Below are 21,816 nucleotides of genomic sequence, written 5' to 3'. Positions count from 1 at the left end.
TTGAAGGTTCAACTCTCTGTATAGGCGATACTAAGAATATAAAATGAAGAATTACTTAAATTCTTTAATAAAGGTTTTTATCTGAAATTCAGTAAAGATTCTTGAATCCGACATAAAACTCTTGAGTTTGTGCAAATTGTGCCAAAAGAATATTGGAGATTATATCAGCCAATATTTTGTGAGAATAACATCCCAGGTGGCACAGTACAATCACATTGACACACTGGTTCCTGCCAGATCACTGAAGTTAAGCAATGTTGCGTCTGACCAGTACCAGATGGGTGACCATTTGGGAAGGCTAGGCGCTGTATGTACCTTCTGGGAAGTTTGAGAAGTGGAGGCCAGCAACCCCACCCCCGAAAAAAGAACTCCTCGCTACAAACGCATCTACAAAGTTGTGGATGGCCTATGCCGGACATCCCAGGTTATACCAACCGTCAGAATGATACAAAATCTGTTTTATTGTGTATCTTTACATTACAAACACTTGGATACACATGCAAAATTGTCAATGACTCTAATATACTCTTCTCTCGGTACTGCCCTAGTTTTAGATTGCAATAGCCTTTTTCAGTTCAAGTTTCGTTCATATAGCAATGTGGATAAGACGTTGCTGTTATAAAATCTTCATTAAGATCTTAAGGTAAATTTTGTGTTTCGCGTTAGCGTAAATATTCATATACCATAACATCTCAATCGATAAAAATTAAAAAAAAAGAAAAAAGAGAAATTAAAAAAAAAATTTCCTCAAGCATAAAGAAAGAACAGTAAAAAACATTAATTGTAGAGAGAACGAACAGAGGAGAAAAACCGAAAACACCTCATTATGGAAATTGAGTGAAAGAATGTCTTACTGAATGTATTTACGACGGTAGAGGGAGATATTGTCGAATTTGTTATTGGCTTTCTTCCCTTTGTCTAAAAACTCAAAATTATTTCGGCTGGACGTAATTTTTTTATTTGCTAACTTTTGTGTGATATATTTATACATCTATAACGTAAATCTCACCTGTCTGAGTGTATGTATGTATGTATGTATGTTTGTATGTCTGCCCAAAACTTCCGACAGATTTTCACGAGATCAGTATCGTATTTAAGTTCGACACTTCGGATGACAAATATCGAACAATTGGTCAAAAACATTAATTCTTTCACCATTAACTGGGCACTTTTCTACAGGGAGGGGTCACTTTTTTCGCCGATATTTTCGAAAGTTATCTCCTCTTTTCGATTGACTAGCCTTCGTCAGTTCCGGTTTGGCGATGGGTGCAACAGTAAAGACGTCACGTCTTATTTTTATTTCACATTTTTTTCCTCGTTTGTTGTAGGGGTTCGAGCCTGCCTGCCTACTACCACTTTTTTTTTTTGGGGGGGGGGCTCAACACACACATCCAAACACCCGGGCAACGCTGGGCATCCAGGCTAGTACATAAATAAAATAAACATTGCTCTTTATTATACAGTGAAGTATTATATATTATGTGAGATTTTTTATGTACGGTATATTAAAAGGAGAGTACTGATCCAAGTACGAGATGTACCCCATAGCGGCATAATAAATAACAGGATAAGATTTTTGGTGATAAGCTATATAAAGATTTACATGTTCTGGTGAAAATTTTATGGACATATTGGCTGAGGAATGATGGGATATATTTCGAGGGCTGACAGGAGAAGGAGACACAGATAAATAAAAAAAAATACTTTTTATCACATTTTTATTCTTAGTATGTACTAGCAGAGTTACCCCGTGTTGCACGGAGCCAAAATTTGATAGATTTCTATTAAAACTTCTATATCTTTATCTTACTCTATCCGTCGCTCGTTTTTTTTTCTCTTCCCCCTGTTATTCACTCCACTCAGCCCATTCCTCTGTTTTGACATACACACTTACATAGACCTCTCTTTTTTTTATATATAGATTACTCAGAGAATGAGTAGACATAAGGAACTAACTCCTTGAAAAAAAAAAAAGAAGAGTCACTTTCTACAACACTGTAAAAAGTAAAAACCAACACCCCCTCCCACGAGGAAATCTACACCAGTTTAGAGTCAAATAATTAATTCTTTATATAAATTTTAGATACTAGTATTTCAGCACAGAGTTGCGCGGGTATTTAGAGGTGTATGTTGAGCAAAAAAAAAAAAAAAAAAAAAGCGGTCAATTTTTGAAAAAAAACTTGAACCCCTATTATGACCCCCTTAACATTTATTGTTTTTGCCTCAAATCAAGTTATTGTGTGATCCATGTCCAAGAAACCTATACCTAAAATTTCAATTGTTTATACCTAAAATTGGCGGAGGAGTTTAGTAGAGTTCTCGAAGGTCAAATCGTTGAACTTTGACCCCTTAACAACCAAATTTCAGTCTGAAAATGGATTACAAAGATTTTCCAAAATCTCAGTACCCTGTATATCCAATTTCGAGTTTGTAGACTTAAAATTGACAGAGTTATTGTGTAGGGAAATGTACACATACACACACAGACACGTTCACTTTTATAGATATATAGATTATTTATCCAGGGAAACGCCAATCAGTAAAATAACAATCTATGGCTGTTTGTTTTCTAGCTCTAGTTTTAACCAGGCTAGACTTTGGTGATCTCATAGAAACTAGTGCGTCAACATGATTATGAACTGGACATTCACACACACAAAACTGACCTTTATATAACAGACTAGCAGGGGTACGCGGCGTTGCCCGGATGTGTTGAGAAGGTGTAGTAAGGGACCCCGGGAGGTGTAAAAAAAAAGTGGCAGTAGCGAGGGTAGGGGAATAAAAACGACAGTAGGCAACTCGAGGTGTTAAAAAAAAGTGGTAGTAGGCAAGTAGGCTCGAATCCCTAACACAAAAGAAAAAAAGAAGGTTAAAAAAACAAACGTCTTAGCCAATGCGTCCATGGCGAAACCAGAAGTCGCCAGCGTTTGAATTAAGGCTAGTCAATCCAATGGAGTCGATGACGTGCAAAAATGTCGACAGAAAAAAGTAATCTTTTCCTGTAGAAAAGTGCCCAACTGAGGGTGAAAGAATTAATGTTTTGCGGCCAATTTTTCGATGTTTGTCGGCAGAGATATCAAACGTCAAAACGATCCCGATCTCGTGAAAATTCGTCGCGTGTGTCGAAAGTTTTAGGCAGACATATCCACAAACAAACACCCAAACAGACAGGTGAGATTTATATAAAAGATGAGGAATTATATATACATAAAATATTTTTATTATATTTTTTAAATTTTTTATTTTACAGTTTTATATTTTTACTAACAGAAATGAAAAAGGAAAGTATCATGCTTCAATTGTGTTTTAAACAGAAACAATCATTTCCAACGCGTCCCTGTTAAAGAACTGCTGTTGATTTTATATGTCGAGTATTTTGGCTTGTGTGGTAATAAAACTTCCCCAATACATATGTTATATAAGGCTGTGTACGGCGTTAACTTTGGTCAAAGTAGCCTGTTCCTTCTTTCATCAGATTATTTTGACCATCGATACTTATCGAAGACATTCCGATACAAAAACTAAACAAAAAGAACACTGCTGGGCACATTAAGTATTTTCGTTCGAAATTTCATAAGAATCGACCCAACCGTTTTCGAGTCTATAGGAAACGAACTCACACACACAGCCACACAAAGTTCATTTTATATAAAAGTATAGATTATTGGCTTTTTATTATGTTTTTATATTTCTATAATTATATTTTTTTAGTTGTCATTGATGTTGAATGTGAACATTTGTTTACGGTTTTGATTTAACATATTTTGTCGATGCGTGATAACCTTTAGAATTTACAGTTTTATTCACCATTGAAACTTTTTAATTCAACATCAATATTATTATTATTATTATTATATTTTTGCGATAAGCCACATGAAAGGACCGACCACTTCTGGTCAAACATTCCGCCTGCCAAGTCGAATCTGGTTATTCTTTAGTTCCGCCCCCAGGTTCAGTTTTTTTTTTTTTCTGTAAAAAAAATATTCTGTATTCGCTTAAATTTATAAAATATTCTTTAAAACATATATATCGCTAAAGTCTGTCTTAATTTTCTGCTAGCAGGGTGACCCGACGATGCTCAGAATTAAATGAAGTATCAACGAATGTTTCACACTGCTAATACTTTTATTTTCATCAAAATCGATGAAATCGATCATTCTTTGATTAAATCGATTGGTTGCCTACTCAAGTCGGAAACTTGAATTGAAATTGAAAATGCAAAAGTCAAGTATCTTGGTTCAATTGTATTCTAAACAGAAACATTCATTCCAAACGTGCCCCTGCCTTATCAAAGAACCTACTGTTGATTTTTATATACCGAGCCCTTCTGTTTCAGCACTAATACAACTTCTGAAATTCATTTGTGATGTTAGGCTATATAAAAATATTAACTTTGGTCAAAATCAAACTGTAACTTCTTTAATGAGACTTTTTTCGATTATTGATACTTTCCAAAGGTATTCCGGCACAAAATCTATCTAAGAACACTCCTAGACACATAAAGTACATTTGTGTGAAATTTCATAAAAATCGGGCACCCAAAACCGGACCTGTGCGTGGCTGTTGATGCAAGGTCGTTATGACACAAAAATCTGTCTAATTATAAATAAACGGTCTGCAAGAAAATTATCCCTAAGTGGAGGTGACTTTTTTTTATTTATTTTAGTATTCATTAAGCAGTAAAAATAAAAACACATATACTGCTCTCACCATTATATATATATATATATATATATATATATATATATATATATATATATATCTTTCTTATTACATTTTTACCCCAAACCAGGCACATTGCCACTTTGATGTAGGGGGCTACTATCAGGGATATAAGCATCAAGGGTACTATGTAGGGAGTTAGGCAGCAAGATGTCGGTTCACGTTACATTTGAACTTCTGCATATCAGTACAGTATGGGGAGCAGGGACCCGGAAGGGAATTCCAAAGTCCAGCGGTTCTGGGGAAGAAACTACTTGAGTAGAAGGCTCTCTTACATCTAGGGATCTCTACTGTGAAGGGGTGGGATTTAGCTGCTTGTCGGGGGGATTTAGGTCGAGGGGGTACAGTAATGGCCGAAACAATTGTTTGCTTATATATAGTCAATAAACGAACATTCTGGACGAACGTAATGAGTTTCTACACACACACACACACACACACACACACACACACACACACACACACACACGAGGTGTCTTCAATAAGTTCCCAGACGTTTTTCATACGTGTATTTTTATTGATAGTACACAAATAAAACGCTACTCCCCTTCAAAGTAATCTCCTCTGGCTGCAATGCACTTGTACCGTTCCAACAACGTTTGGAAGGCGCTATGGAAGTCCTCTTGTGTGAGTGTGTCAACGACGGCATTACGAATATGTATGCGTGACGTAATAGTTATTGGTCCATGTTTAAATTTTTAGCTTTGTAGTAAACGTATTCATAGTAAAGTCATTAACGTCAAAGAACAAAGTAAATCATAAGCTAAAAGTCTTGGTTTACATTCTTGGCGCACAAGTCCATTCTTTTTTTTTTACTTTTTAAATCATTTCTATATATTGGGTCTATTATAATATATTAATAAATACGAAATAAGCAGTAATGAAAATATAATATTCAAGCATATTTTAGGGCCGGGTAATGCTGGACGGCCTCCTTATATATATATATATATATATATATATAGTCTAAAGTTGAGTAAAACAAAAAAATGTAAAAAAAAAATGAAGCTTAAATTCCCGGAAAAAAAAACTTATCGAAGACTTAGCACCTACATAATCTGATTTCCAAAAAGTTGACAATTGCAATAGATAATTCAACTAAATAAAGATGGAAAAAAAAAGCCTTAATTAAAATTATTAAATAGAAATAGACTTAGTACTTGCATAAGCCGATTACTCAAAAGTCTACAATTAAAAAAGAGAATTCAACTTTATAAAGTTATAATAAAAAAGGAAACTTTGACTAAATTTTTTAAAATAGAAAACGGGGATCCTCAGCTGGCTACAATGTAGCGGTTTCGTAGATTTAAAAACATTATATATATATATATATATATATATATATATATATATATATATATATATATATATAGAGAGAGAGAGAGAGAGAGAAATAATAAGTTTACTTATTAATGGCGTTACATTATAGAAACCTCCACATTGTTTAATAGTGCTTGAATTTGTGATATATGCTGATTCAAGAAGTCTCCGGCACAGTTTATCTTCTATCTATATAATCTATATAAATAATCTATATAAATAAAATCAACTCATTTTTTCCCGTGTGAGTTTGACCGTAATATGATTAAAAATCACGACATTACATTCAAATGGAATGTTCCCACACTTCAGCACAGGATCTGAGGTGTGTTATAGGCCCACTACCCTAACAGTTCCTTGATATTCGTATATTTCTATATTTTGTCCGGTGAGAGTTCACTGCCACAATCGGTTAGAATCAATGGAAGTTGTAAAATCTTTTCTCTCTAATTGATTCATACTCCGCCAGCGACCACTTAACACCGCTGCGGATACGTGAACAGGGAATATATAAGGAACATCGGTTTGAGTTCTTAGTTGCTTAAAAAATATGGATTGGCATTTTTCCGAAAAAAAAACACGACTTTACATTCCAGTTATTCTGTGGGTTACTTGTGCGATTTTATAAATTTCTTCTTATTTCCCCTTTTTTCCTTCCCTATATATTTTTCTCTTTTTGTAGGGGTGTGGGGGTTGCGATTCGAAGGATTAATTGAACGAAACGAACTAACATTGGATTCCAGTTTTTACAAGAAACTTTAACAGTCAGCCGCCAGCGTTCTTCAAATCTTGCACCGATTAGTCACTTTAATAATTTATTTACTGTCTTTATACTTCTATTATTTTTGCACTGATTTCATACGTGATACTAGGGGGGAGCTGACTTTCTATTTTCGGATTAGTTAATTATTCATTTCTATACATAGCATTTCTGAGAGTTTCATTAGCACAATTACTACTACGATATCGATATTGGAATCAGACGACATTCAAATTGGTTAACAGCGACAACAAAAAAAAACAATACAAAAGAAAGAAACCAAAAGAAACCAACATTAAAAAAAAAATTAAAAAACACGGTCAGTTTTCTGGCTTTATTTATTCATATCTTTTTCTTTTTCATTGAAACAAAGAAAAATAAATAAATAAAATCTAATAAACATATTTTCATTATACATGGCGAGTTTTATTTTTTGGAATTTTGTTTTTCCATTTAAAAACAAACAAAAAAATTAGATTTGAATAAACATATTTGCATTTTACGCGGCAACTTTTTTTTTTTTTTTCTTTCTTTTTTTACCCCTTTTTATCCTTTGGTATTCCTTCACGTTCGTTTTGCTTTTTATTCCTTTCAATTATACGCGTCATATATTAGCTAAACCAGGGCGGGGGAATCTATCAATATAAAAGCTAAAATGTGTGTGTGGGTGTGTGTGGATGTTCCTTCACCCTAAACTCGGCCTCCTGCAGCAATGACGTTATGTTTGACCTAGAAAACATTGACGTTAGTTTCAACCACCTGCAAATGTTTTTAAATGGTTAATTTTATCCGTTCTCAATTGCGTGTCTCTTTGGCGTTGAGGTAACGTGTCAGCCATTTTTTTCCGCCTTAGCCTCAATGCTTCGGGTTCGAGCCTGTCTTCCTACCTAAACCTTTTACACCTTTTTTTTCCTTTTATTTTCCATTTGTTCGCGGTTTTGCTTTGTTTTTTCCAATTTTTTATAACATTGTGTTTTTTTTATAATATTAAAACAGGGTCCCCCTCCTATATACACACCTCCAAACACCCGGGCAACGCCGGGTACACCCCGCTAGTTTGAAATATTTGTGCTTGTTTGAAGTCAAAAGAATGATTATTGAAGCACAATTAAACAACGTGCAGGTTTAGCACCATTAATAAGTAAACTTTTATTGAAAGAACATAATTTAATTGTTAGACACAGGTTAAAACAATCACGCAATAGAACCACCTCCTATAATAATTAATACATATAATCTCAATCAATATGCATACTTTCAATTTCACACCTATTTTGAAATTTTAACGGACCTATTTTTTCTAGAAAGAATATTAACTGCGTCATATCTTCTAAAAATATATTAACGGCTATATGAAGTTATTAAAAAAATCTCCCTCTCTTTAACAACTTTTTTTTTTAATTTCCAACGTCTTCTTGGGTTTCAGAAATGGAACGGCGTTTTTGTTTTCTTAATTTCATTAATCCAAAGGAAATCTCGAAATAAAGACGAAACGTTTATGAAAACATAACTCAGTTTGTTCCTTTTTGTTTCTCTATTTCGTCGAAATACTACTTCCATCATTCTCACTATATATATATATATATATATATATATATATATATATATATATATATAAATTAATTCAATTGCCAGTCAAATTTTTTCTTCTTCTTCCTCACTCATTTTTCTTGCCTCGGCAGTCGAGTTTTACATTTTTTCCATTTTTTTTACGCACATCCTATTTTTCTTTTAATAATATTATTGGAATTAATTCCCTTTTCCTTGTACATATTTGTGAATTATTCCACGGATTTCTGCCTTTCGAATTATTTTGGACTATCTTCCAATTACGCGATTCCCTTGGATTTTACTTGTGCGAATGGAAATTTAACTAACTTTCTTGGATTCTGCATTTTTGGATTTTACCGTCATTGGATACTTTACCCTTCACCAGACTATCCATTCACGTGAAATAACTCTTTTCTTCACCCTATTCCCAATGATTCACTTTTTGTTATCAAGTAAGATCTGTAACTTACTTGTAGTTTCATCAAATACTTTTGCAAGCAAAATCTGATCCCACGTTTTGCTAAATCTTACCCTCTGATGAGAAGGAAAGTATTTCTTCGAAACTCCGCGCATTAAGGACTATCCACTTATTTAGTGTTTCCTTTTCAAATTAAATGTTTTTAACTCTTTTTCAACGTGTTTTTAACGTGTTTTATTATTTACTTACTTTTATATATATATATATATATATATATATATATATATATATTTCTGTTGAATATTCCTTATTCACTTATATTTTATTTATATATATATCAATCCTTATTTAAGAAGCTGAATGAGCATATATTGAATAAATAACAAACGTCTATATTCCAAATTTCATGATGGTGACCATCTTACAGGTTATTCCTTTAATTCAGTTGACACTTACAATTCTTGGTAGTATCTGTTTCGTAGCACAAAATCAGTCACTTAATTATTATATCAATCAGTGAATCTATTTTGCCCTTAACTCATCAGAAGAAATAGCAACAATCAATCCACCAAAAGGAAATAAAATGCGTTTTGGACATGATTAAAAAATCCGAAAATTGGAAGAGAAGTTGCAAATACGCTAGAGTTTTCTTACATAACGCCATTTTGAATTTATACATATGTTTTTAATTGTTTAAACCTCAAGTGTATTGATTTTATACGTATATACCTCTTGACATATATAATTATTTACTACAATAATTATTAAATACCTTTCGGGAATCACCAGTGCAGAGTGTCACGATTGACACCAGTAGATAGATTTGAACCCAGCGACAGAAGCCATTCCTGGCTTTATAGCAAGGACCTCACCCATTTGGCTACCGTTAACCGTGAGAAATGCTGTTGAATTTTAAGTATTTATTTGTTAAATGTTTTTAACGTCAGTCAGAGTGATCTAATCATTATATGATGATCTGTGCATAAGAGCTACATTGACTTAATTCAACTGAAAGTGCTCAACGATAAGAAGCGAGTTTCTTAAAGGGAACACTTTTTAAAAATTATTTACTGTAATAATTATTAAATATTAATTAATGATTAAATTAATCTATTATATATATATATATATATATATATATATATATATATATATATTAGCATTTTACTTTAGATTATACTAGCATTTCAGCCCGGCGTTGCCCGGGTCTTTGGAGGTGTATGTTGAACAAAAAAAAACCGGTCAATTTTTTTTTAAACTTTGACCCCTATTATGACCCCTTAACATTTATTGTTTTTGGCTCCAATCAAGTTATTAAGTTAGATCCATGTCCAAAGAACCTATATCTAAAATTTCAAGTGTTTAGATCCAAAATTGTCGGAGGAGTTTGGTAGAGTTCTCCAAGCTCAAATCATTGAATTTTGACCCTTTAAAAGCAAAATTTCTGTCCGAAAACTGATCAGATAGATTTTCCCAAATCTCAGTACCCTGTATATCAAATTTCGAGTCTGTAGACTTAAAATTGACAGAGTTATTGCGTAGGGAAATGTACACAGACACGTTCACTTCTAATATATATATACATATATATATATATATATATATATATATATATATATATATATATATGTATATATATATCCTAGGTAAATAAACGTTGATTATCTCACATCTAGTATAATACTTCCTCCTTTTTCTGATGTGTATATCTGTGACTGAAAGGATTTGAAGTAGCTACAAATGGAGGAGGGGCGAGAACGTCTGTTTCCCATTCATCTTGAGTGTGTAACAACCAAGACGAAAGAAGGAAAGTGATTTATCAGAAATGAACAAAGAAAATTTGTTTTTTTCTCATTTGATTAAGGAAGTGGATCTATGAACATCCTAATTAAATATGCATATCCAATCGGAAGGAAAAGACAGGAAGGATTGACGTATGTAGGTTTTATTACGCTGAAGATCATCTATTTTTATACTGGGCGAGTATCGCTTCATCTTTCCACCCATTATATAAAGGACACTTGTTCTGTGTGTGCCTGTTTGTCTGTCCATCAGTCATATATATATATATATATATATATATATATATATATATATACACTAGCAGAAGTACCCGTCGTTGACTGGGTTAAAAAAACCTACAGAAAATGGATTGTGATTGATGAAATTATGATAGGTTATGAAAAGGAGGGGGTTGTAAAAAGATAGGTTTTGATACTCAAAAATTTTACCCTAACCAAAATATGATGAAAGTAAAGATAATTTTCGCGAAAATATATTTTTTTTATATCAACTTTTGTTCCCATTCGTAGCCAAGAGTGACCAACAAAATGATGTTTCCTTACAAAGAGAAAATGTTATATATATAATAATATAAATATACAAGAAATAAATGTTACTACACACAATAAATGTTACTTTTATGCTAGAAAAGTTCATTGGTTTGTATTTTTAAGCAGTTTGTAAAAAAAAAAAATTATTCTTTAATTCACGAACCGGTTAAAAAAAAATCAAAATGGCAGTGACTTTGAAATGGAGAGCCCCGTTTTCAATTTGAAGGAGGGGCACCTGAGCATTTTGTGTTAACAATTTAAGAGAGTTCCGTCAACGTAAGGAATATTTATAAACATATTTTAATGTTTTCCGTTATTTTGTGCTTCAGGAATATTCGATTATGGCATGTGTAGTTTATATAAAAATTCATTTAAGTAGTTATCGCCTCAAATTTCGTTTTAATTTCGGTTCGCTGAAATTATTTCAAGTAAAGAGCATTAAAAACTATTTTAAAACAAAAAAAAAACAAACTGAACTTTTATTGACTATGGTAACATTTATTTCTTGTTTATTTTTTCGGGTAGTTGCTTGTTGGCTTTTCTGCTAAACACTCTTACTAAATAATATCGACGAAATATCGAAGAACAAAGAAACAAAAAGAGTTTTGAAAAATAATGAAGCTTTACTTACTTTAGTAAAATAATCCAAAACAGCAAAATGGGATATTAAAAAAGTAAACGCGTAATTACTTTAGTTTTTTAAAGCAAAGAATCGATATAAATATGAAAAAGAAGAAAATGGCGCCCTATTCAAGCAGAACAGCTTCGTTTCAGTTTTACAGTATTGAACGGTGTAGTATTGCGTCGTCAGATTCAGGGTTGTACTATTGTAATGTAAAGAACACGCAGAAAGGGTTGTAATCAACTGAATTCCTTCCAGTACACTGGAAAAAAAAGCTTAAACAGATATATAAATAAAAAAAAAAGTTATGTAAATATTTTTAAAAAGACACGTAATCACGTGAGCAGGATTTTTTCCTTCTTTTGACATGATAAAAAGTAACGTTCTTATTTTTTTATTATTTATCTATTTTCGAAAGAGTGCCACGTGCAAGTGGAGAGGAAAAAGCAGAGTTATGCAAAATTTGTGTCGAGAATTGTCTAAAGTTCCGACTTTTTTTTTCTTGGCTTTCACTTTAATAAGAACCTGAATTTATGAGGTGAATTTATTCGACACAATATGATTCAACTAAAAAAAATAAATAAAAGCTAACGTGAATTAAGATTAAAGTTAAGGTGTTATTGTGGACCCTCACCCCTTTTAAAAAACCTTGTTAAACTTTGTAACATATTTACATTCTATGGAGGTCAGGCGCAATAATAATTTTATTATACCAATAATTTAATTACACCATATTTCTTCAAACTGAAACATAATTATCAAAGTTTTCTTACGCAAATAGATATGAAAGTCTTTGTTAAAGTTTGTGTCTATTTCCATGGAGTACAGGCGCGAACGCAGACCCCACAATTTTATTATACCATCCCTATTTAAGTTGAAACATACTTATCAAAGTATTCTTATTTACATCTACATCAAAAACCCTTGTAAACGTTTTTTTTTTTTTTTTTTCATTATTTCCATACTTTGGGGGCCAGACGCGAATGCAGATCCCACAATTTTTATGAACCACCGTTCTGCCAGATCAAACATACCCATTCCTGATCCTCGATACATCTATCATTACATGCAATCAGTTTTTTTTAAATAGTCAACCATATAGAAGCCTATTCGTGACCACACACACACACACACACACATACACACACACACATACAAAGACGTTCAGCTTTATATTATACATATACAGAACAAAATAACCCAAAAAGTTCTATCCATTTTCAAAGCATGTGTAGCTTATATTTAGTCTTCGAAGCAATCGCGATCGATATCTAGTACTTTCTGCTAATGCGTCCTCTGCTTTTCAATTCCTTTGCAATAGAACCCAGAGGTTTTAGTCTGTGAGAGACTTGGTGCAAGTCTGCTTTATTGACAAAGAATTTCTCACGAAGATGATTATCCAGAGGATGGAAATGTGGTCATCTGATGGTGCAAAGTCATGTGAATAAGGTGGATGGCACAAAGTTTATCAACCAAGGTGCTGTATTATATCCTCTGACTACTCGCGTGACATGCAGCCTAGCGTTATTATAAAGGAAATGCACACATTTGTGGCAGATGTTTCAAATGCTGCGAGTATAGAGCTCCAGTGATTGTTTGGTCTGTTGTTAGCAGTTCATAATGAACCACTGGACGACCTTGCACAGATGCATAATCGATCTTGCGGTATGAGGGACAGCGTCCTGAGGAGACAACCAATGTTTGGAACGCTTGTGAGTTTCATACAGAAGCCAATTTTCATTACTGATAAGCATTCGATTGAGTAAGGATGTGTCGGGCAGAAAGCGTCTAAAAAGATCTCTGGACAATTACATCCTTCTCACAACTGTCCAGCTTATTACTAATGTCCAGTCATGCTGTACATATTTTTTTATAACGTCTGATGTTCCTAGTTCCGACAGTTCGAATTTGAAAACAATTTTCTTGAATTGGAAGCCATGTTTAATTTCAGAAGAGTTTCCCATGGGTAGTTACAAGTCCTGTAGATGAAGAATTCTCAGTAGGCAGCTGTTCTGTACAGGTTCTGGACTTTATAATTTTACAGCCAAAGAGCAAAAGACGCTTTGATTTTTATGGAGCAATTCTGGTTTCTGATTGGCTGATATAAGAAAATGAATTAATTTGATTCGTCGGGTTCCTATCAGCAGCATTTATAAATAGAATTTCCCAACTTAGAAGATGCATATCTCCATTATATGTGATGGGGATGAGTCTCCTCGCGGCTTCGGCTGCAGGGAGACTGGGTAGAGTATTCATGGATCCATTCTTGACACTCAGCCAGGCTTTCGGGTGGGGCAAGTTGCTTGTTGTCTGAGGCGCCCCAACCGGGAATTCAGACGGGGATGCCCAAGCAATTTTTCTTGAGGCAAGAGTGCCCCTCTTTTATGGGAGCTTGCCTATTCTTCACCTTCTGACCTTGTGTCACACTTTGGTGCAGTGGACACTAAACAAATACTTACCCCCATTATATATAAAAAATATTGCAACAAATTTCTACACACGTTTTGTATATATTTTAACTTCATTCAATGGCTAATCAAAAACCAACAGAACTTTTAGTCAATAGGTATATTTATATACAATTTATTATTTACTGTATATACACATATAATATTATAACTAATAATTCGTTTAATAATAAACAATACAAATCATAAATGACTGACACTTTGCATTATTGAAACAGCCGCCGGCAGCCATTTTTTTTTTTTACTGTCATAATATGTCATCCGGGCTTCTTGCTTTGATGAGTATTTGTTTGCATCTTCATATCCCAGAGGATTTTGTGGCTTTTGTTTTCCAGTACTGTCTCCGGTTTGTGTCTGTATCATTTATCTTTATTTTTGAAATGAAGTCGTTTGAATTATAATTGTTGTTGTTGTTGTTGTGGTCATGTAAATCGCAAATCCCTCGTCGACAGTGTTGTGGCTTTGCAGGTCAGTAAAAATCAAGACAAACAAACACAAAAGACAAACACAGTTTTAGAATTCACAAAAACTATTTACAGAAGTATGTTACAGAAGTATATGTCTTGCTTCTGAAGCCATGACTGCCACAAATCGCTGCCACAATGTTTAGATGTAACTGTATTTTCTCTGAATAAATCCATTTATTTCGGATCTGGTTACCTCATTACTAGGGCTATAACAAGAGAATATTCTTTTCATTATTCTGACTCTTGAGTATATATCAGTTAATATGTTTTTAGATAGAGTGATGTGGTTCTCGATTGATTAACTGTGTCTGATATATACTTGAGAGTCAAAACAATCATAAGAATATTTTCTTGTCATAGTCCAATTCATAACAATTATTATTATTATTATTATTATTATTATCATCATCATTATTGTTGTTATTATTATTATTGTTGTTGTTGTTTTCATTGTGATGATGTAAGTCTAGAATCCCTCATCAACAGTGTTGTGGCCTTGTATGCCAGTAAAAATCAAGACAAACACAGTAGTAGCAGAAGCATGTTACAAAAGTACACGTCATGTTTCTGGGGCCATAACCGCCACAAATCACTGCAATAACGTTTAGATGCAACTGTATTTTCTCTGGGTAAGTCCATTTATTTCTGAAATGAGCAGATCAGATTACTCCATAACAATTAGTATTATTAGTATTATCATTATCATTATTATTATTATTATTAGTAGTAGTAGTAGTAGTAGTAGTAGTAGTAGAAGTAGTAGTAGTAGTAGTAGCAGCAGCAGCAGCAACATTGTTTCTATTTCAGTAAGAAAGTGGGTTGCGGTAAATGAATACAAGCATGAGATTATTATTCTTTATGACATGATTAGTAATTTTGCAATGATTAGTTTTAAGCATCATCACTCAAAGCGCACCAGAAAGAAACAGAACTGCATGAAGGGATGCTGATTAGGACCATAGCAATTTGTCTAACAAGGAAAATTAAAAACTTGGCTCCATTTCAATATGAAACAAAAAATCAACAAGATACAATTGAACTTCATCATAGAGGAGGGCACCCACTAAAAATGCCATCCATGGAATCGTTAATAAAATTCACAATTATTTGTTCAATCGAATCATATTTGATACAAATAAACTTCAGCCGATGCCTGACTTGTCCACCAAGTTTCAGACGTCAATATCCAACTACCTTTGTTTTTTTGCTGTTCAATGATAAAGACACCTGGATGCGATGTCAGTAATTGTCAATAATTCTGATGCATTTTTCTCTTAATCCTGTCCTAAAATTTGGCTGTGATCGGCCCCTTTTTTATTCAGAAATGGTCTGGGTTTTTTTTTAACAAGGTGAAACGATAAAATTCTCACTCTAGAAAAGACGACATGATTCCATTTCTGTTTGATGAAAGCTGTTTTTTGTTTTTTGTTGTTGCAGACCATATTCTAGTTGGCCACTAATGTACAAATCCCAAGAATGATAGGAGCCTTCTATCCTGTCTGAAAGTGACACAATATTCAACAAGCGAGATCGGAGATATGCCAGTGTATAATTCATGCTCTCTTCCGATCCAAGTTATTACAACAGAACCTTTGCCAGCACCCTCAAAATACATTACTGGAGTGCCACGAATAAAAGGGATGTGCACAGGGTGATGGAAACAAAGATTTTGGCCATCGTTATGGTCTTTTGTGAAGTTTTAAGTGCAGGCCACATCATGTCATCTCACATCTTCAAAGTCGGCTTGAAAATCAAAAACAAAATGAACATGAATTTGCTGAAGAGTGTGATGATCCCCTGGCTGACTCTGGATGTGGCAGCAGGACTCGGCGCCAGCCCACAAGTCCAAAGTTACCAAGGTTCGGATTCAGAAGGAGTGCTACAACTTTGTAACCTTCTCTCACTGGCCCTCCCTTTCTCCCCTGACTTGAACCCACTAGACTACATTTTGTCATACATCGAGAACATCACCAACATGACCTCCCACAACACCAAAGCCAGCCTGATCGCCGCCATCCGCCAAGTATTCACCAAGCTCCCGCTGGCGCTTGTGGAAAAGGCATGCTCCCAGTTCCGGACCCGTATTAAGGTGGCGATTGGGACTGAAGGCGGCTACATTGAATAGATGTTAGCTCTACTACATAATCAAGTTACTTGAATTGATATTTTTAATAGAAGTTTTAAAATTAACTGTAGTGCTGTTTTCTTTAGAGTGACAACTTTATCATTCCACCCTGAAGATTTATTTTAGACCCCACCCCAACAGATTTTCCTTTGTAGCATTATCTTAAAGATTTGATGAGTATGAAGCCCATTCAGGATTACCTTCCCTACTTACTGATGAGACAATCACCAAAGTGCTCCTGCATATCATTAAACAATGATAAAACAAAAACTGTTGAGTATTCACAATAGAAATTTTTGGGACAATTAAGCATAGATTGATAGGTTTATTTGCTCCAAATATGGTTGGATGCAGAAACGATTGTGAATTTTATTAATGATTAATTAAAATACATTGGTGATGTATAACCGGGCTTGAACGTGGGATTATTTGATCTGTAGTGGAATGCTCTACTACTGACCTATGTTTCAAGATGTAAACAAATCTGTTTTGTTTTTTTTAATAAGAAATTATTTGTGGAGATTTTATTATCTCCCTTGCCGGTGCTACATAAAATATTATCCTGTAAAAACTATTTATGTGTAATAAAGAAAGACTATTTTAGGATCGGAATTTTTCTATTTTTTTTATACTTATCGAATGAATTTCTGCACAAAACATATCTAAGAACACTGCCAGACATATAAATTAGCTTTGTGTGAAATTTGCAAAATATAGGTGGAGTCGTTTCGGAACCTGTAAGGAAGGAACTTACACACACACAACGTGACTTTTATATGATATATAATACAAGCAGGGGTGCCTGGCGTTGCCCGGATGTTTGTCGGTGTGTGTGTGTAGGGGAAAAAAAAGTTTTGGTAGGTAGATAGGCTCGAACCCGAAGGCTTGAAGCAAAGGCAGAAAAGAAAATGGTAGCCTGATAACTTACCATGACACTACGAGGGCAGAGGAAGTGAGAATCGTTGAAATTAAACAATTGAAATCTTAAGTGACAAGTGCATAAATTTAACGCGGGCAAACATCACACCATAGGGGAATGAAATCACGCACTTAACTTTTGCTGCAAGCCAGTTTCTGCATATTTGTTTGCTTCCCCAAGATATTAGGGAAAACCAGCTCCCCATACAAAGGGAAATGTCCAACTGAATAGCAATTGTCTGATATGAGGGGTTTTCTCTGCATTGATTAAAGCTAAATTGCTTTTGGACGTTTTTTATATGGAAAAGCCAAACAAATATGTGGAGAATAAGAAATAGCGTGAAAGTAGCATGTAAAAGTCACTCCAATAAAAGATAGAGACGACCTCCTTTTGTAAATCGGAGATATTATAATCTAGGGAGTATATAAAAAGTTGTAAGAATCAGTGACCTCCCGAGCGCCCCCCCCCCCACGCCCGAAAAAATCCTTTGCCGGACATAAAAAAAAAAAAAAACGCACACACGAACACACATTTTTGCTTTTCTATTATAGATTAAAGTGATTTCTGTAGAAACAAAAGAAGCTTCAGAATAAGAAGATAGCTTGATTGTATGTATGATTTGAAAAAGAGTTGTATCCCCGGATTTAAAAAAAAGAGAGTTCTCCACAAGAAAGAAATCATTTTTGTGAGAGTTTTTTCCTTTTTTTTTTTAATAATAAGAATAAAAAAGCTTTTTTTTTCTTTTTTTCAATTACAGGTTTCAATAATAGGAATATTATGAATGGGTAAAAAAAATGTCAAATAAAATTCATAGCTGATTTTTTTTAATTTTTAACTGACTTTTTTTTTTTAATTTGTAGCTGTTTTCTTTTTTCTAATTCGATGAGTTGTACTAATTTAGAGTTGAGCTTTTTAATTTGAGGGCACAGAAAATGGAACTGTCCATGTTCCTGTCCAAAATTTTGAATGATTGAAGGCGAAATCTTTACTGAAAACTGGCAAGGCCATTCCTCAGATAGGAAAAATGGATGAAGGAGCAAAAATTGGAAGCTGATGTTAATTTGTGTCTAGAAATGATTAGTCGATATAAGCCAAGCCAAGAGAGCAAAAGAAACAGGAAAGGGATTGTAGGTAAAGCATGCTTTCTTGCATCTTACCACCATCCGTAAGTGATGAGGACAGAGGAGCTGAAACTCAAGAAGGTAAATGGTTTTCAAAAATTAAAAACGAATCAAAATGGATAAAATTCTAAAAATATAAAAATTAAACGTTCGAGAGAAATATTTGATTTCTTTTACTGTTTTAGGATCAACATGTCATTGGCATATTTTTATACAACGAATAAACTCATGTATTGAACACCATTGAAGTAAAATACTGAAAAAAATATATGTACATTACCTGATATCACATGATAGAAGTTGCATATATATATATATATATATATATATATATATATATATATAGAGAGAGAGAGAGAGGTATATATATATATATGTATATAGTAAGTTATAAAAATACATATGGCAATTAAGCTACACAGAATATTCTGTGTTTCATTCTCGTGAGAATTCACGAGAATGAATAGCGGAATAGACGAAGATATAATTTTATGCGTAAATTTTCAGTGCTAAATACATAGGTAGTAAGTTATAAAAATATATATGGCAATTAGGCTACACAACGAATAAACTCATGTATTGGACACCGTTGAAGTAAATACTGAAAGATATGTAGATTACCTGATATCACATGATATATATATATATATATAGAGAGAGAGAGATGTGCATATATATATATATATATTTAAAGTGATGGTTGTGTAGTTCCAACGAGAGAAAAAATGTATATTTAAAAGAGTGTAGCCATCAACAATTGTGGGTTTTTTTTTAAAGGTTTTCATCATATTTTTATTTTAAAATATTTTTATAACGCGTTTCGAGCTTAGGGTGTGCTCTCTTCAGATGTTTTCGTAAAAAGTTTTTCTTTAAAATGGGAGTTTGTAGAGTTACCTCCGCTGATATTAAATATGTTTTTCAGAGTGATGTGTGGTCTCAGACATTCTGACTCCAACTGTAAGCGTTCAAAGTGTCCGGTCAAAGTTATATTCAAAGAGTGGCTTTTGGTCCATTTGGTGAAGGTTTTTATGTTTTTTTTAGGGTTCTTTTTAAAGACTTTCTTTCTTCATGTATAGCACACACTCACACACAATCACACACGCATACATATATATTCACGTACATGTACACATGCAAAAAAACTTCATAGCAAAGTTTAACCCCGATTATTCATTGAACTTGTGAATAGTCAAGTCGCTGCCTGATGATATCTGTTGTTTGATTGAAACAAGTGGCTATTTGTAGCAGCGGGATGTGAGCATGTTTATATAACAATAAACAAGTATATATATATATATATATATATATATATATATATATATATATATATACATATATGTCATAATTATGTTGACACACCGATTCTCGTCAGATCACCAAAGATACGCAACGCTGAGCCACGCTAGTACCCGATGGGTGACTATTTAGGAATTCTAGATGCTCTATGTGCTATCCACTTATCTTGATATTGTTTCCAGTCGTCCAGAACATATACTTGACACGGGAGAGGTGCACTTGGAGATTGCGCAACTCTTTCACATGCCGGCACCCTTACTCTTAATATCTATAATCTGTCAAGATTGAAGGAAGCTACCATGTGTGTGTGTACGTGAGCGCATTTCCAGCTAAAATTAAAACCTACAAAACAAACGCCCACAAAGTTGCTATATTCTTAATTGGTGTTGCCATGAATGAAATAATATCTAACACGTAAAAGAAATTATTCATTTTCTGAGGGTCAACTGAGTCAATTTCAAACAAGATACCCCAAAACTGCTTCCAAACAACTCATCATGATTATCTTCAAGTCTAATTTAAACAAATGATGGCTGTGCCATCTTTGTTTATAATCAACTCCTTTTAAATAATCTTCTGCCCATTCCACTCAGTTTTCGGTGCTATTGTGACAGCAATCATCATCTAACTAACGATCTCTTTAATATTTGTCCTCAAGTTACCCCCATGCCTTGATAAGCTGTAAACCATTAGTATAAAAATATAGTTTTGTTTAAATAGACACGTTCTTGTTCCAATTACAAATAACCCTTTCGTTTTTGCACAAATATCCAGGTCATATATTGGCCCGAACATTGTCAGATACCAAAAAACAAAAAAGGATAATAAATAAATAAGAACTTACAAGCTTGAACAATTCTTGATAAGATGTTTACTTAACCCCTACTGTTTTCACTCTACCCAAAAGATTTACGGGGTTTTTTTTCTGCTTCTTTAGCTGCATCCAGACACCCACCACACGCCACTCCCATCTATTCGATTGTCACTCTTTTGGCTGGGTCTCGTGATGAAATATAATCAAATCAACATCTACAACACTCTCAAACCGAGAGAAAGTACAACACATTTCTTATTTAACGCTAAAAAGACCACTTTGAAACCAAGCCACATTAGTCTTTAGCCAAGAAGCTATACAACATATATCTCTCTTAAACAAGAATAACCACATGCTTCATCGGAGCTGGAAAGAAGATCCAAACAGAAAACATACAGCTTGATGAAGATACAGACATCAAAGAAACAAGAACAAAGGAATTTACACCGATTAGCACTATAAATAGCGCTAGTAATTCCAACACCAGTGAGAGAGATGCGACTGGACTTCAACTGCTAGCCGAGTGCTCAGCAGATATACACGCTTTCCTATCTTTGTACATTATTGTTAATACACTTGTTCCTTAACCGAACCTCGACTTGATTGTTCTTATTTTCACTGTTGTTCCACGGCACAACAATAAGCAAGAACAACACAAATACCTTGGCATAGAGAACGGTTCAGTTCAACACGCCAAGTTGATTTTTTTCATAGGCAGAGGATAGATACACAGTCCAAGGAGAATTTGTAAAATAGAATTTTCAGTACGAAACGATAAAATTGTCGCCCTAGAAAAGATGACATGATTCTATTTCCGTTTGCTGACGACACTACCATTTATGGTACCACATCTAAGACAGTAAACGACCAAGTTCTCTCC

The 21,816-nt window shown here is 33.8% G+C and overlaps 1 protein-coding gene across 3 annotated transcripts in view; it reads right to left on the bottom strand.

Moving 5' to 3' along the window:
• LOC145269272 (serine/arginine repetitive matrix protein 2-like) overlaps nucleotides 1–21,816 on the bottom strand; it is a 259,555-nt gene that overhangs the window by 207,807 nt on the left and 29,932 nt on the right. The window contains exons 2-3 of one of the 3 annotated variants that reach the window (XM_080124949.1): nucleotides 18,863–18,898; nucleotides 12,245–15,306 (exon numbers count right to left, since the gene is read on the bottom strand). The exons of 1 other annotated variant lie outside the window; for it this stretch is intronic. In XM_080124949.1, the coding sequence (XP_079981075.1) occupies nucleotide 15,306; nucleotides 18,863–18,898 (37 nt within the window). In that variant the 3' untranslated portion in view covers nucleotides 12,245–15,305. Of the gene's footprint in view, nucleotides 1–12,244; nucleotides 15,307–17,682; nucleotides 18,899–21,816 lie in introns of those variants that run through there. One more of the 3 variants, XM_080124948.1, reaches the window with a different exon arrangement.

This window comes from Euprymna scolopes, chromosome 45, assembly GCF_053919585.1.
Source record: "Euprymna scolopes isolate OS-2025 chromosome 45, ASM5391958v1, whole genome shotgun sequence".
NCBI lineage: Eukaryota > Metazoa > Mollusca > Cephalopoda > Sepiida > Sepiolidae > Euprymna > Euprymna scolopes.
The sequence above is the reverse complement of the archived record's forward strand: the minus strand, read 5'-3'. Positions and strand labels throughout refer to the sequence as shown.